Source organism: Callithrix jacchus, chromosome 7 (assembly GCF_049354715.1).
Source record: "Callithrix jacchus isolate 240 chromosome 7, calJac240_pri, whole genome shotgun sequence".
NCBI classification, from domain to species: domain Eukaryota; kingdom Metazoa; phylum Chordata; class Mammalia; order Primates; family Cebidae; genus Callithrix; species Callithrix jacchus.
The window spans coordinates 56,953,298-56,965,726 of record NC_133508.1 but is presented as its reverse complement, the minus strand read 5'-3'; the positions used below and the strand labels follow the sequence as shown (position 1 = coordinate 56,965,726).

Here is a 12,429-nt window from a genome sequence, read left to right as displayed (position 1 = left end):
TTTCATGCAGACCATTTCCATTTGTCTATGCAGTTGTTGCTATGCATGTCAAACATTGTCTTGGTGGGCCTGTTAACACCCAGCTCTGCAGGGTCCAGCCCCGCAGGGTCTAGTGGGTGTTCTTTTGTGAGCGGAGAGATAGATCGCAGGAAAGAAAGACACAAGGCACAGAGATAAGAGAAGAATTCAGCTGGGCCCGGGGCACCACTGCTACCAAGGCACAGAGTCCATTAGTGGCCCAGAATGCCTGGATGCACTGATATTTATTGTGTACAAGGCAGGGAGGTAGGGTAAGGAGAGTGAATCATCTGACATGATTGATAGGGTCAAGCAAATCACGTGCTTACAGAACAGGGGGCCCTTCGCTTTCAGGTAGCTGCTGCAAGGGAGAGAGGCAAATATGTCAGCATTTTTCTACACACTTCTCAGAAAGATCAAAGGATTTTGGGATTCCCCTACTGCTACTTCTCACAACTTCTAAGAACCTAAAAGGAGAGCCAGGTGGAAAAGAGGAATGAAAGTGGACAAGGATGGTGACCATCGGAGCACAGCACCACAGAGAGGCATTTAAGCCCCTGGATGTCTGCGGGCCCGCCTGGCTAATGTCAGGCCTTCCTCAAGAGCTGGGCAGAGCAGAGTGTTCTCTGAACTCCCCCAGTGAAAGGGAAACTCCCCTTCACGGCCTGCTAAGTAGCAGGAGTCTTCCCAGGCACTGATGCTACCACAAGGCCTGGCCGCTGAGTAACCAGGTGTCTTCCCAGGTGCTGGCGCTACCACAAGGCTCTCACTCTTGTCTCCTGATCCCTTCCCACAATGTCCCTTCAGTTCCGGATTATATTTCACCTGGTTGTTTCTATACTATAAGACTAAAATGTTTTTATGCTATAATACTAAAGCAAAGATTAATAATAAAGAATAATGATTTACTAAGACTGATTATATAATTGATTATGTGATTGTTTCCAACTATATTTGGTATCATTGCTAAAAGTAAGTAATCAGTTATTTATTGTATCAGGAAAGATTGTGCCTTCAGACTCTTGCCTTGGCACCTGGGCAATTTTCTTCCCACAAGTTCATGATCGGCAACCTGGGTCTCATGATAACTTGGTAACCCAAGGTCAAGCATTCAGTGTCTACCAAGACCTGTTAGCAAGCCAGATGCTGTTTCTCCAAAGGAGAATAGTCCTCTGCAGCATGGCTTCACTCCAAAACCCTTAAAGTCTGCCCCATACTTTACCCACAGAGGCCCCTCTGAGCTTCCATGAAGCATCTCTGTGTGCATATACACATCAAGCACTGTTGGGTCTGCTGGGTCACACCACCCAAGTGGCAGAGCCACTGGCATGGCGGCCTGGACCGGTTGCATAACCTTTTCTTCTGGACCCCACTCAAAATAGGCAACTGTTCAGGTCGATTGCTAAGTGGGTTTAAGTGGTACTTCATTGATACCACTGGTAAATGGTACTTCCGTGGTACCTTGACCTGAAACGTGAGCTACGTCGCTAAAATTTCAAGTGCCCACGAGGCACTGTGCTTCCTTCTCAATAGACAGGAGGGCCAGATGCTGTTACTTGTCCTACCTTCTGTAAGGGATATCTCAACATGCCCCAGACTAAAGGACCCCTGAAAAATGCTGCTGGAGTGGCAGGCCCCTAAGGTGTGTACAGGTCTTCCATGTCATCACCCATGCTGATGTCCTGTGGGGTGCAAAGATAATCCAGGTCCCTCTGGACTAGATAATGGCATAGAGCTGGAGAGCTGATGGAGCCCTGCAGTTGGAAATTGTAAGTGTATTGCTGTCCCTGCAAGCTGAGAGCAAATGCTTCTCACAGTTTTACTAGTAGGTATAAGGAAAAAGTCATTCTGCAGTGGAATAATTATAAAACAGGTGCCAGGGATGTGCTGATTTGCTCGAGCAACAATATCCACAGCAGCTGTGATTGGAGGTGTTGCTTGATTAAGTTCACATCACTCTACTGTCTTTCTCTAACAGGCATCTGTCTTCCATACCGGCAGGCAAAGAAGCATTCATGTCCTGTATGCAGATCTTTTTAAATTTTTATTTTGTAGAGACAGGGTCTCACTATGTTGTACAGGCTAGTCTCAAACTCCTGAGCTCAATCAATCCTCCCACCATGGCCTCCCAAAGCACCTGGATTATAAATGTGATCCCTCCTGCCTGGCCCTGTCTGTGAATCTTGAGTGAGATTTTAAAGCCCTGAGCCCATCACTATCTCTTTCCAAGTTCTCCAACCCCTAATAATTTTGTTTCCATTAAAATGCTCTGTGCCATCAACTACTGGTCACTCTTGAACAGGTGTGTACACAGGTGATCATTTAAGTAGCTGTTTTTTTTTTTTTTTTTTTTTTTGAGACAGAGTTTCGCTCTTGTTACCCAGGCTGGAGTGCAATGGCGAGATCTCGGCTCACCGCAAGCTCCGCCTCCTGGGTTCAGGCAATTCTCCTGCCTCAGCCTCCTGAGTAGCTGGGATTACAGGCATTCACCACCATGCCCAGCTAATTTTTTGTATTTTTAGTAGAGACGGGGTTTCACCATGTTGACCAGGATGGTCTTGATCGCTTGACCTCGTGATCCACCCGCCTCGGCCTCCCAAAGTGCTGGGATTACAGGCTTGAGCCACCGTGCCCGGCCTTAAGTAGCTGTTTTAGCTTTTCAGGCTGTGGTCAATCAATGCCCCCCTTGCCAATAAAAGCCAGCCATGTGTGCCTTTAAATATAGTCAAATAAGAAAACCAATTCCAGATGAGCCAGACGCAATTCAAAGAGCCCATCCTTTAGGCTCTGTTCCTCAGAACCTGCGTCTAGTACCAAATTCTACAGAGGTCAGGGAGTTCAGGCAGAAAGGCAGAAGTACTCTTATATAACAATCCTTTTTATTTTTTTTTGAGATGGAGTCTCACTCTATTGCCCAGGCTAGAGTGCAGTGGTGTGATCTCAGCTCACTGCAACCTCCACCTCCTAGGTTCAAACAATTCTGCCTTAGCCTCCCAAGCAGCTGGAACTACAGGCACATGCCACCACACCTGACTATTTTTTTTTGTATTTTTAGTAGAGATGGGGGTTTCACCATATTGGCCAGGTTGGTTTCAATCTCCTGACCTTGTGATCCATCCGCCTGCCTCGGCCTCCCTAAGTGCTGAGATTACAGGCATGAGCCACTGCATCCAGCCTAACAATACTTTTTTGGTAGAGATTTGACCTGGTACGGATGGGATTGTTGGCTTAGTCCTTCATAGGAGGCTGCTTTTCCTGTGTCTGATGCTATAGCCTGAAGTTAGCAGGGCAGACAGTCTGAAACGGAAGATGACTGTGAAGGGGCGGGGGAGAGCAAGGACAAATTGGAACCTGGGAGAATGCATGGAACCCAAAAGAACGAACAAGAGCCTCACCTCTACAAAAAATTAAATTAGCAAGGCGTGGTGGTGCATGTCTGTAGTCTTAGCAGCTCTGGAGGCTGAGGTGGGAGGATCCCTTCAGCCCAGGGGTCTGAGGCTATAGCGAGTTACATTCATGTCACTGCATGCCAGCTTAAGTGACAGAGTGAGACTGTCTCTGAAAACAAAAGAGACCACAGAACATAGCTTTGGGATCAGACAGCCTGCTTCCTTCCCACCTCTCTTCCTTATTACTTGTGTGGCCTTAAGCAAAACACTTTACTTACCAGGTCCCACCCCTCACATAGGGATGAAAACAGCAGCCTCACTGGGCAGTTAATAATGTCTATATGGAGACTAGGCACGTGACTCACGCCTGTAATCCCAGCACTTTGGGAAGCAGAGGCGGTGGATCACCTGAGGTCGGGAGTTCGAGACCAGCCTGACCAACATGGAGAAACCCTGTCTCTACTAAAAAAACACAAAATTAGTCGAGTGTGGTGGCACATACCTGTAATCCCAGCTACTCAGGAGGCTGAGGCAGAAGAATCACTTGAACCTGAGGCTGAGGTTGCAATAAGCCGAGACTGTGCCATTGCACTCAGCTTGCCTTAGTGACAAGAGCAAAACTCCATCTCAAAAAGAAAGAAAGAAAGAAAAAACCCCATATACCTCCAACTTCATCAGCCCACCTTAGCCCTGTCCTCCTCCCTTCCATCCTGACCAGTGGGCTTTACCTTTGATGCCTTTTCAGTTTGGTAACAACTACAAGGGAGCTCCCCGCTGCCCAAGCCCTCTGTGCATATGCTTATAGACAACATTTTACTTACATTTGGAGGCTTGCATTTGTATCTGAAACCCAATTCAGGTGACAGGAAAGGATCTGTATGTGTAGGGCAATCTATCCATTAAGTTTGTATGAAGATCTAGCTAGGAAGGCATTTGCAATCTGGTCTGTATGTTTCACTAGCTCTCTTAAAATAGGATGACCGCCCTCGTGGTTCTCCTGCCAACCAAGGGATCTGGAAATGCAACAGTCGAGAAGAAACCTCTCCACAAGTTTTGGGGCTCCCTTAGCTCTCCTCATTCCCCCAGAGCTGTTCACAGCCACCAAGGTGGAAGACAGCAATGGGATCTGCTCCACTGAGGATGAAGCCCAGAGTCCCAGACAGACTGACCCCCGCAGGGACAGCCTCCAGAATCCAAAGATGCAGTTAGAGCAGAGGTGACATGGAGCTGGCCCTCAGCTGGAATCCAGGGGCTCCCCCCACAAATCCCAAATGTGGGTGAGTCCCCTAACTGCTCCTTTTGTGGACCAGGGTTGAAGGGAATGTAGAATAGTGGCCAGAGCCCAGGGTTTAAAGCTAGGATCTGAGGTCAAATCCTTCTTCTGCTGTTGATGTGCTGTGTGACTTTGGGACAGTCTCCTAACCTTTCTGGGCCTCAATTTCCTGGTAGAAAAATGAAGGTTCTCCATGGTTCCTTACAGCTCAAACACACGCCAGCCAGTGGTGTTGCCTTCATAACCTCATAGCATCCCTCTCCTGGGTGGATGCTGGGACTCTGAGCTGGAATGTGCCAATGAGAAGGGCCTGCCCACAGCCCCCCCTCCTGCAGAACTTACCAGCAAAGCACTGCCCTGCCTGCCACCTGACCCTCATGGGCAAAGGGAGAAGCGTGGACTGGGTTCTCTATTCTAGCATCACAATATCACGATCGAAGGAAAATGGCATTAGAGTGAAGCCTTCAGTTTCCCCCACATACCCATTCAAAATTGGATCAGGGAAATGGCTTTGATTTTAAATATTTCATGAGCAAATTCGGCATTGAAGCCCCTCCCTGTGCGGCATTGTCAAATAGAGACACGGAGTCTAAATCAAACTTTTCGAAAACAGTGGTGCATTCAGGGTAATCTCACAAAATTAAATTTTATTTTGAAAACATTCAACGCTAGAGCTTTTTAAACATAGACCCTGTTTATCATGTGGTTATTCTGGGGTACGTCGGAATAAAGAAGCCATAGGTCCTTTCCTGGAAGGATGCTCCTTTCTTCCTGCAGGCTTGGTAGCAAAACACCCTTTCTTTTATGAATTGATAGATGAGTTTTTTTTTAATGTCCTTACTTTGTCAAAAAAATAAATAAATAGACCCTATAACCGACAGCTATTTTTTAAAAATTCCTGCTGTGTGAAATCCCAGAACCTCAGCATCCCCCATAACAGCATCAAGGTGAGCTTTAGAAGCCTCCTTTTACATTGCAAGGAAGAAGACAGTTTCTTTCTCAAAGAGACTGAATGTCAGAGAGGTTCAGTAATGGGCCCAAGACCACACAAGCTGGAGAAGCCAGCGCTGGGACTTGAATGCCACCCTCTCTGACCTGAAAGCTGAAGATATCATAGTTACCAGTTATCTTTCCCCCACCCCATCAAGGAAGAGTGAGACCCAATACTGGGCTGGAGAGGCCCCCAAGGTTTAAGGAAATGAGCCCAAGAAAAAGCCTGAAACTCAACCCAGAAAACCCTGCATTTACTAATCTTCCCTTCTGTCTCTAAGACAATGTGGATAACTTTAGGTTTATTGCCCCAGTGGCAGAGAAAGAGGCACCAGTCATCCCCCACAGCAGAGGAAAATGCCAATGTGGTTTTTATTAGCCTTAAAAAGGAATTTTATTTAATATCCATGCACCAGATTTAGAGAGTCAATTTGGCTCTTCTTGTGTAGAAATTCTCTGGAGGGTGGTGGTGATAATCTGCTCACAGAAGCTGAGAAGTAAGTGCATCTCAGGGAAGTGTTCCAGCTGGAGCCAGGATGCTGTCTTCAGAGAAGAGAGACAAGCCAACCCTGAGTTGGGGGAGAGCTCTTGGTACCAGAGGGGCTGCCCTCAGAAGTGGAGGTCCTGGGGCTCTACCAAGTCCTGTGACTAGAGTCACTCTCCTAGGACTCGCTGGAGGGCGTGGCCCTGGGGGTCCTCGAAGCTTCAGGAAGGATTGAGGTCTGCAACGCAGGAGCCTCTCTCAGGATCCCAGCAGAATAGGAACTCTGCGTTGCAGAAGAACAGAGCAAATGCTTGGTCTGGAAGGAGCTCGCTGGGGATGCCTAGAAGCAGAGGATGTTGGGAAAGTACTGGTACCGCGGGTTGTAGCTCCATAGGTTTCTCTTGAGGCAGTAGACGAGCTTCCGGTCACAGGCACAGAGCTGCACACGACAGAAGGACCCCGGCTCTGCAACAGAACACCAGGAGCAGAATGACAGTGGGAAGAGCGTGCTTGACTGACTGATCACTTCCATCTCAGCAGAGACCCCATGGACCTCCTGCTCCGAGGAGCTCTCAGCCTGATGAAGGAGGCACGGCTCCTAAACCGGGAGAATGGATAATCTGATGGAAGGGGCACAGCTGCTGCTCAGGGTGATGTTTCAGTCCAGGAGACAGCTCCTGCCCTCAGCTATGATAAGCAATCTAGAAATGATTTAAATCACAGCCAGCGCAGTGGCTCATGCCTATAATCTCAGCATTTTGGGAGGCCGAGGCAGGCAGATTGCTAAAGTCCAGGAGTTTGAGAGCAGCCTGGGCAACATGGGAGTTCCCAGTCGGATTGAGGAAGCACATTCCTTCCTCTGGGGGACTCCCAGACTGATGGTGGAGGCAGCCACTGCTCTGGAGGAACTCTCATTCTCACAGAGCAGAAACCATCCCCAGGCCCTGAGCTTGAATCCTGCTATGTGCACTGGCAGGCCTTCAAGCTTCCATTTCCTCATATCTAAAATGAAGGAGACTAAACCTACTCTACAGGTATTTGGGGATCAAGAATCGAGAAAAAGGAAGCATGTCAAGCCCTTGCACGGGGTGGATGCTAAGATGTTTCAGCCCTACCCCGGGGGTCTGATACAGCTGCAATAATCCTGCCCCTCTCGTCCCAGTTCTGCACCCAACCCCACTTTCCCCAACAAGATACAGGCTCACTGTCCTCTAGGGCAACTGAACTTAAAGTCAGGTGCTCTTCCAATGGCCCAAACATGAAGCCCCAGCCTTACCACAGGTGACCAGGCCCCACGCGAATCTGTATTTGTAGGACTGTGTCCAAATGTTGCAGCCCTTCTCCTCCAGCCGCCCATAGCAGTGGTCATGCACCCAACAGCACCTGTCCATGCAAGAGACTTAGATCCTGAGTGGGAGGGGTGCCCTCCTGACCCCATCCCTAATAGGAGCAAAAATTCAACCATGTCACTTTAGCAGAGGCCACCTTGGTGGAAGCAATGTGGCAGAGAAGATCTGGTAGTGTGACTGAGTAATTTCCTGCTCCTCATTTCCAGCCAGCAGGTCATGGATCCTTGTTTTCCTCCTGGTCTCATGATTAGACTACATTTCCCAGCCTCCCTTGCAGGTAGGTATGGCCACATGACTTGATTCCTGCCAGGGGAGGTGGGTGGAATTGATGCACTCTACCTCCAGACCTGCCCAGACAAACCTCCCACACTTTCCTCCACTGTCCCTCTGCCTCCATCCTTCAGCTGGATGGAGATGACCCAGCAAAGGATTCTGAGGCCACAGGGGATGGCAGAACCACAAGATAGGAGGAGCCAATGTGTGATTCATACTGAACTATTGTGTGAACCAAAAATAAACTTCTCATATCATAGGTCCCACAGCTGTAGATCAACCAATATGGATGGAAAATGTACCTAGGCCTATTTTCTTGTGTCTGTATTAAACACGTACAGACTTTTTTCTTGTCATGAATTCTCAAACACTACAACACCTACTTCCATAGCATTTACATTGTATCAGCTATGATAAGCAATCTAGAAGTGATTTAAAGTATAACATCACAGCCAGCAGCAGTGGCTCATGCCTATAATCTCAGCATTTTGGGAGGCTGAGGCAGGCAGATTGCTAAAGTCCAGGAGTTTGAGAGCAGCCTGGGCAATATGGCAAAATCCTGTCTCTACTAAAAATAAATACATAAAAATAAATTAGCCAGGCATGGTGGCACATGCCTGTAGTCCCAGCTACTCAGGAGGCTGAGGTGGGAGAATCACCTGAGCCCAGGAGGTCGAGGATGCAGTGAGCTGAGATCACACCATTGCACTCCAGCCTGGGCAACCAGAGTGAGACCCTGTCTCAAAGAAAAAAAAAGGGTTGGGGGGAGGATACAATCACATAGGTTATATGCAAATACTATGTCATTTTATATCAGGGACTAGAGCATCTGCAGATTTTGGTGTCCACAGGGGTCCTGGAACCAGTCCAGGGGACGACTGTATGTTAGGTGTAGCAGATTGCACATAAACGGCTTTCTTGGTTTACAGAAAAACTGAGATCTTACAGAGGAAACACCTAATTTCTCCTATGACTAACATCTTACATTAGTATGATACCCTTGTTAGAATTAACGAACCAATATTGATATATTATTAACAGTAATTATTCACTAAATAATCCATCATTACTATCTCACTGATTATAAAAAAGTCATAATTGATTCAGCATTCCCTCATTTTTACCAATGTCCTTTTTCTATCCCAGGATCCCATGTTACATTTCATTGTCTTGTCTCTCTTTTTTTTTTTTTGAGATGAAGTTTTGCTCTTGTTGCCCAGGCTGGAGTGCAACGGAGCGATCTCGGCTCACCGCAACCTCCACTTCCCGAGTTCAAGGGATTCTCCTGCCTCAGCCTTCTTAGTAGCTGGAATTACAGGCATGTGCCACCACGCCTGGCTAATTTTGTATTTTTAGTAGAGATGGGGTTTCTCTATGTTGGTCAGGCTGGTCTTGAACTCCTGACCTCAGATGATCAGCCCATCTCCGCCTCCCAAAGTGCTGGGATTACAGGCGTGAGCCACCCACCGCGCCTGGCCCATTGTTTTGTCTCTTTAGACTCCTCTTGTCTGTGGCAGTTCCTCACACTTTCCTCGTTCTTGGCTGTTTTGAGGCATACTAGTTAGATATTTTATAAAATGCCCCACTATTGGGATTCGTCTGATTTTCTTTTTTCTCATCATGAGACTGGAGTTTGGGGTTATTTTGTTGCTAATTGTTCCAGTCTTGGCTCCTGAGGGCTCTTTCAGTCAGCACATGTACCTCTTGTCACACTGCCATCAATGTGGGCTTTCGTTTTGTTTTTGTTTGAGCACTTCCTTACTTTTTGTCACTAAAAGAAGTTCCAGGCTCATCTTGCATGTTTCCTGCCTTGGTCCTAGAATTGGCCATTTCTTCAAGGAACCCTGGTTTTATGTGTGTGTGTTTGGGGGTCTTGGAAGGGTTCTTTTATTGAAGAATAACATTGGAAACCAGATGTAGACATTAAGTGTGCTTGTTGCTACTGGGGTGTCATTTCTTTTAGGCCTTCGCCACTGACAGCAAAAGAATGTTTCTTTTTCCCATGTCTATAAAAAAAAGGTATATGATCACACAGGTTATATGCAAATACTATGCCATTTTATATCGGGGACTAGAGCAACTGCAGATTTCGGTATTTACAGGGGTCCTGGAACCAGTCCAAGGGACGACTGTATGTTAGGTGTAGCAGATTGCACATAGAAAGTATTGTGGGTTTACAGAAAAACAGAGAAGATCTTACAGAGGAAACACCCATTTTCTCCTATTACTCACGTCTTATATTCGTATGATACTCACATATCCGTGACATCTATGCATACTGGTATCTGTGCACACTTCTACACATAAACATCTGCCTCCATAATAAGCTAAACTGGAGTCCATGGTGAGGTCTCTAACTCACATGGATCATTCTGGCTTCCTGCCCTGGCTTATCCCACTCCAACAGTGAGAAACTTGGCCCCAACCATCTGTCCTTTCTTCGCTTCATCATCCCTTTCCTTTATATATGTCTAGCAGTATCAGAATTGTTAACCCAGTTGGGTATGTTTTCCAAGGAACAGAATCTCCCATTTCACACATTCTTCTAGAACTCTAGCACTTCCTGATCAAGAGGTGGAATCTAGGTCCCCTCCCTCTTAAAGGCTTTGAGACTGCCCTGACCAAGAGTACAGTGTAAGTGACACAGTGGGATTTCTGAGGCCGGCCATAAAACACCATACCCTTTAGTCTTGCAGTTTCGGGATACTCACTGTTGCAACCGGAGAGTCACCATGGTGGGAGGAATCCCAAACATCCTGGGAGAGACCTAAGTGACAGGAATTGAGGCCTCTGGCCCACTCCTAGGCCAGGAGATGCTGACAACTTGCCAGCCGTAGGAGTGGGTCATCAGGGAGGTGGATTGTTCAGCCCCAGTTGTCCAAGCTGAAGCTGAGACAAGCCACTCCCACAAACCCTACCCAAATGGAGGATTCACAGGCAAAGTAAACGATCAGTCCTGTTGAAGCTACTACATGTGGGACCACTTGCTATGCTGCAGTAGACCAGCTGACACCTTAGGCCACTGAGCTCTTGGGATTGCCAGCTAAATTCTTTGAGACTTCGTTTTCTTATTTATAAGATGGCACTTTAACACTCATCTTCCAGAACTGATATGGAATTGAATGAGAAAACGTGGGTGCAGACACTGGAGCCCAAGGGCAGTTACAGCAATCAGCTCACCAATCAGTGCCATCCTTGGGGGTCCCATGGCCGCCCCAGCCACAGTAACAGCCGTAGAAACCATAGTTCTTCAGGGCGTTCTTCCCTGTCACCTTTTCGATCATGGATTTTAGGTCCAGCAAGCCCCCTTGCACAGCAGGCACACCTGGAAGACAGCCCAGGTTCCCAGGTGACACCCGGGCAGCCCAGCCCTGCCTTAGGCCCACTGCCCAGCACCTCCTACCCTTTCTCCCACCCGGGGCTTGGAGGGACCTGCGTGTCTCTTTTTAATTCTCTCAATCAGTGGGAGGGGACATGCAAGCAGTATTGAGAATTGGTTAGGAATTTGGAATTGAAACATGAGCAGACTTGGGTTCAAATCCTGACTCTGCCACTAATTCAAAGTATGGTATCGAATGGAATCAGAGCCTCAGTTTCATCATCTGGTAAATGGGGACCCAAAATTAGCAGCTAAATCTTGCAGTTGTCATGAGGGTTAAAATAACATCAAGTATGTTAGTTTTGAGCATGATGACGGGCACACAGTAAGTGACCATGACATATAAGGTGTAATTCATAAGGTATTTTCATGAAGCAGGCAGACAGGAGCTTCCTGTCTCTCTTGGCAATACGTTCCTCTTCCCCACCACTCCCCTCCCCTCACACTTTTTAGAACATAAGGCAGAGAATCTAAAAGCAGGATGGGACTCTTAGAAATTGCTGAAGGCAGTTCCCTCATCTTACAAATGGGAAACTGAGGTTTGGAGGGAAAAGTGCCCTGTCCAGGCTTTCACAGTGAGCACAAGGCCCCCTGCTCTCTCCTTGCCCCAGGCCTCCAGCTCCTCCTGGGGTCTCCAGGCACCTGGCAAGACATTAAAGAGCAGGACAGTCTGTCAGGGGGTTGTATATATGGTCACGGGGCTGCAGGGTCATCTGAACAGCCACCTCCCAGCTGGACAAGCCAGAGCTGAGAATGACCCAGGAATCGTAGGTTGGAATATTTAAATATGAGCTTTGATTTTAATTTTGATTGATTTGGGCATTTTTTTAACCTTATTTTATTTGCATATGAGGAAAAACATCTGCCTCCTACATTTGCCAGCCACATAACCTCCGTGTCCACCACCTTTACAGAGCTGAGGTATGATATCTCCTAGGACCCTGCCACAGCCCCACCCATGGACTGCATTAGCCCATGTTAGATGAGGAAGCAGAGGCTTGGAGGGATAAAGGCTCTTGCTGACATCTATGCAGTCAGTGCAGAGCCAAGATTCAAACCCAAGTCTCTACCACCTCAACGGCAGTGTCCTTTTCACCACCCTATTACTCTCATGGGGTAGAAGTTAATTCAGAGGTTGTGGGGACACCACTTACTACAAGCCAGGAACCAAGCCAGTGGGAGGAGGCCCTTCATCTCTGGGGTTCTGGAAGAGAAAACACATCCCACAACAGGTCTATCAGGCAATGCCCCCACGGCCCATTCAGATCCCACCC

The 12,429-nt window shown here is 47.6% G+C and overlaps 1 protein-coding gene across 18 annotated transcripts in view; it reads right to left on the bottom strand.

The window, feature by feature from the left end:
• Positions 1-6,024: 6,024 nt before the first annotated feature.
• Positions 6,025-12,429, bottom strand: part of PLA2G5 (phospholipase A2 group V) — a 63,347-nt gene continuing 56,942 nt past the window's right edge. For 14 of the 18 annotated variants that reach the window (XM_078332988.1, XM_078332984.1, XM_078332991.1 and 11 more), the window contains 5 exons: positions 12,310-12,359; positions 10,957-11,101; positions 7,640-7,806; positions 7,431-7,537; positions 6,025-6,619 (listed from right to left, as the gene is read on the bottom strand). In XM_078332988.1, coding sequence (XP_078189114.1) covers positions 6,413-6,619; positions 7,431-7,537; positions 7,640-7,806; positions 10,957-11,101; positions 12,310-12,359 — 676 coding nt within the window. In that variant the 3' untranslated portion in view covers positions 6,025-6,412. The remainder of the gene's footprint in view (positions 6,620-7,430; positions 7,538-7,639; positions 7,807-10,956; positions 11,102-12,309; positions 12,360-12,429) is intronic. The other 4 variants (XM_078332995.1, XM_078332996.1, XM_078332997.1 and 1 more) reach the window with 1 other exon arrangement.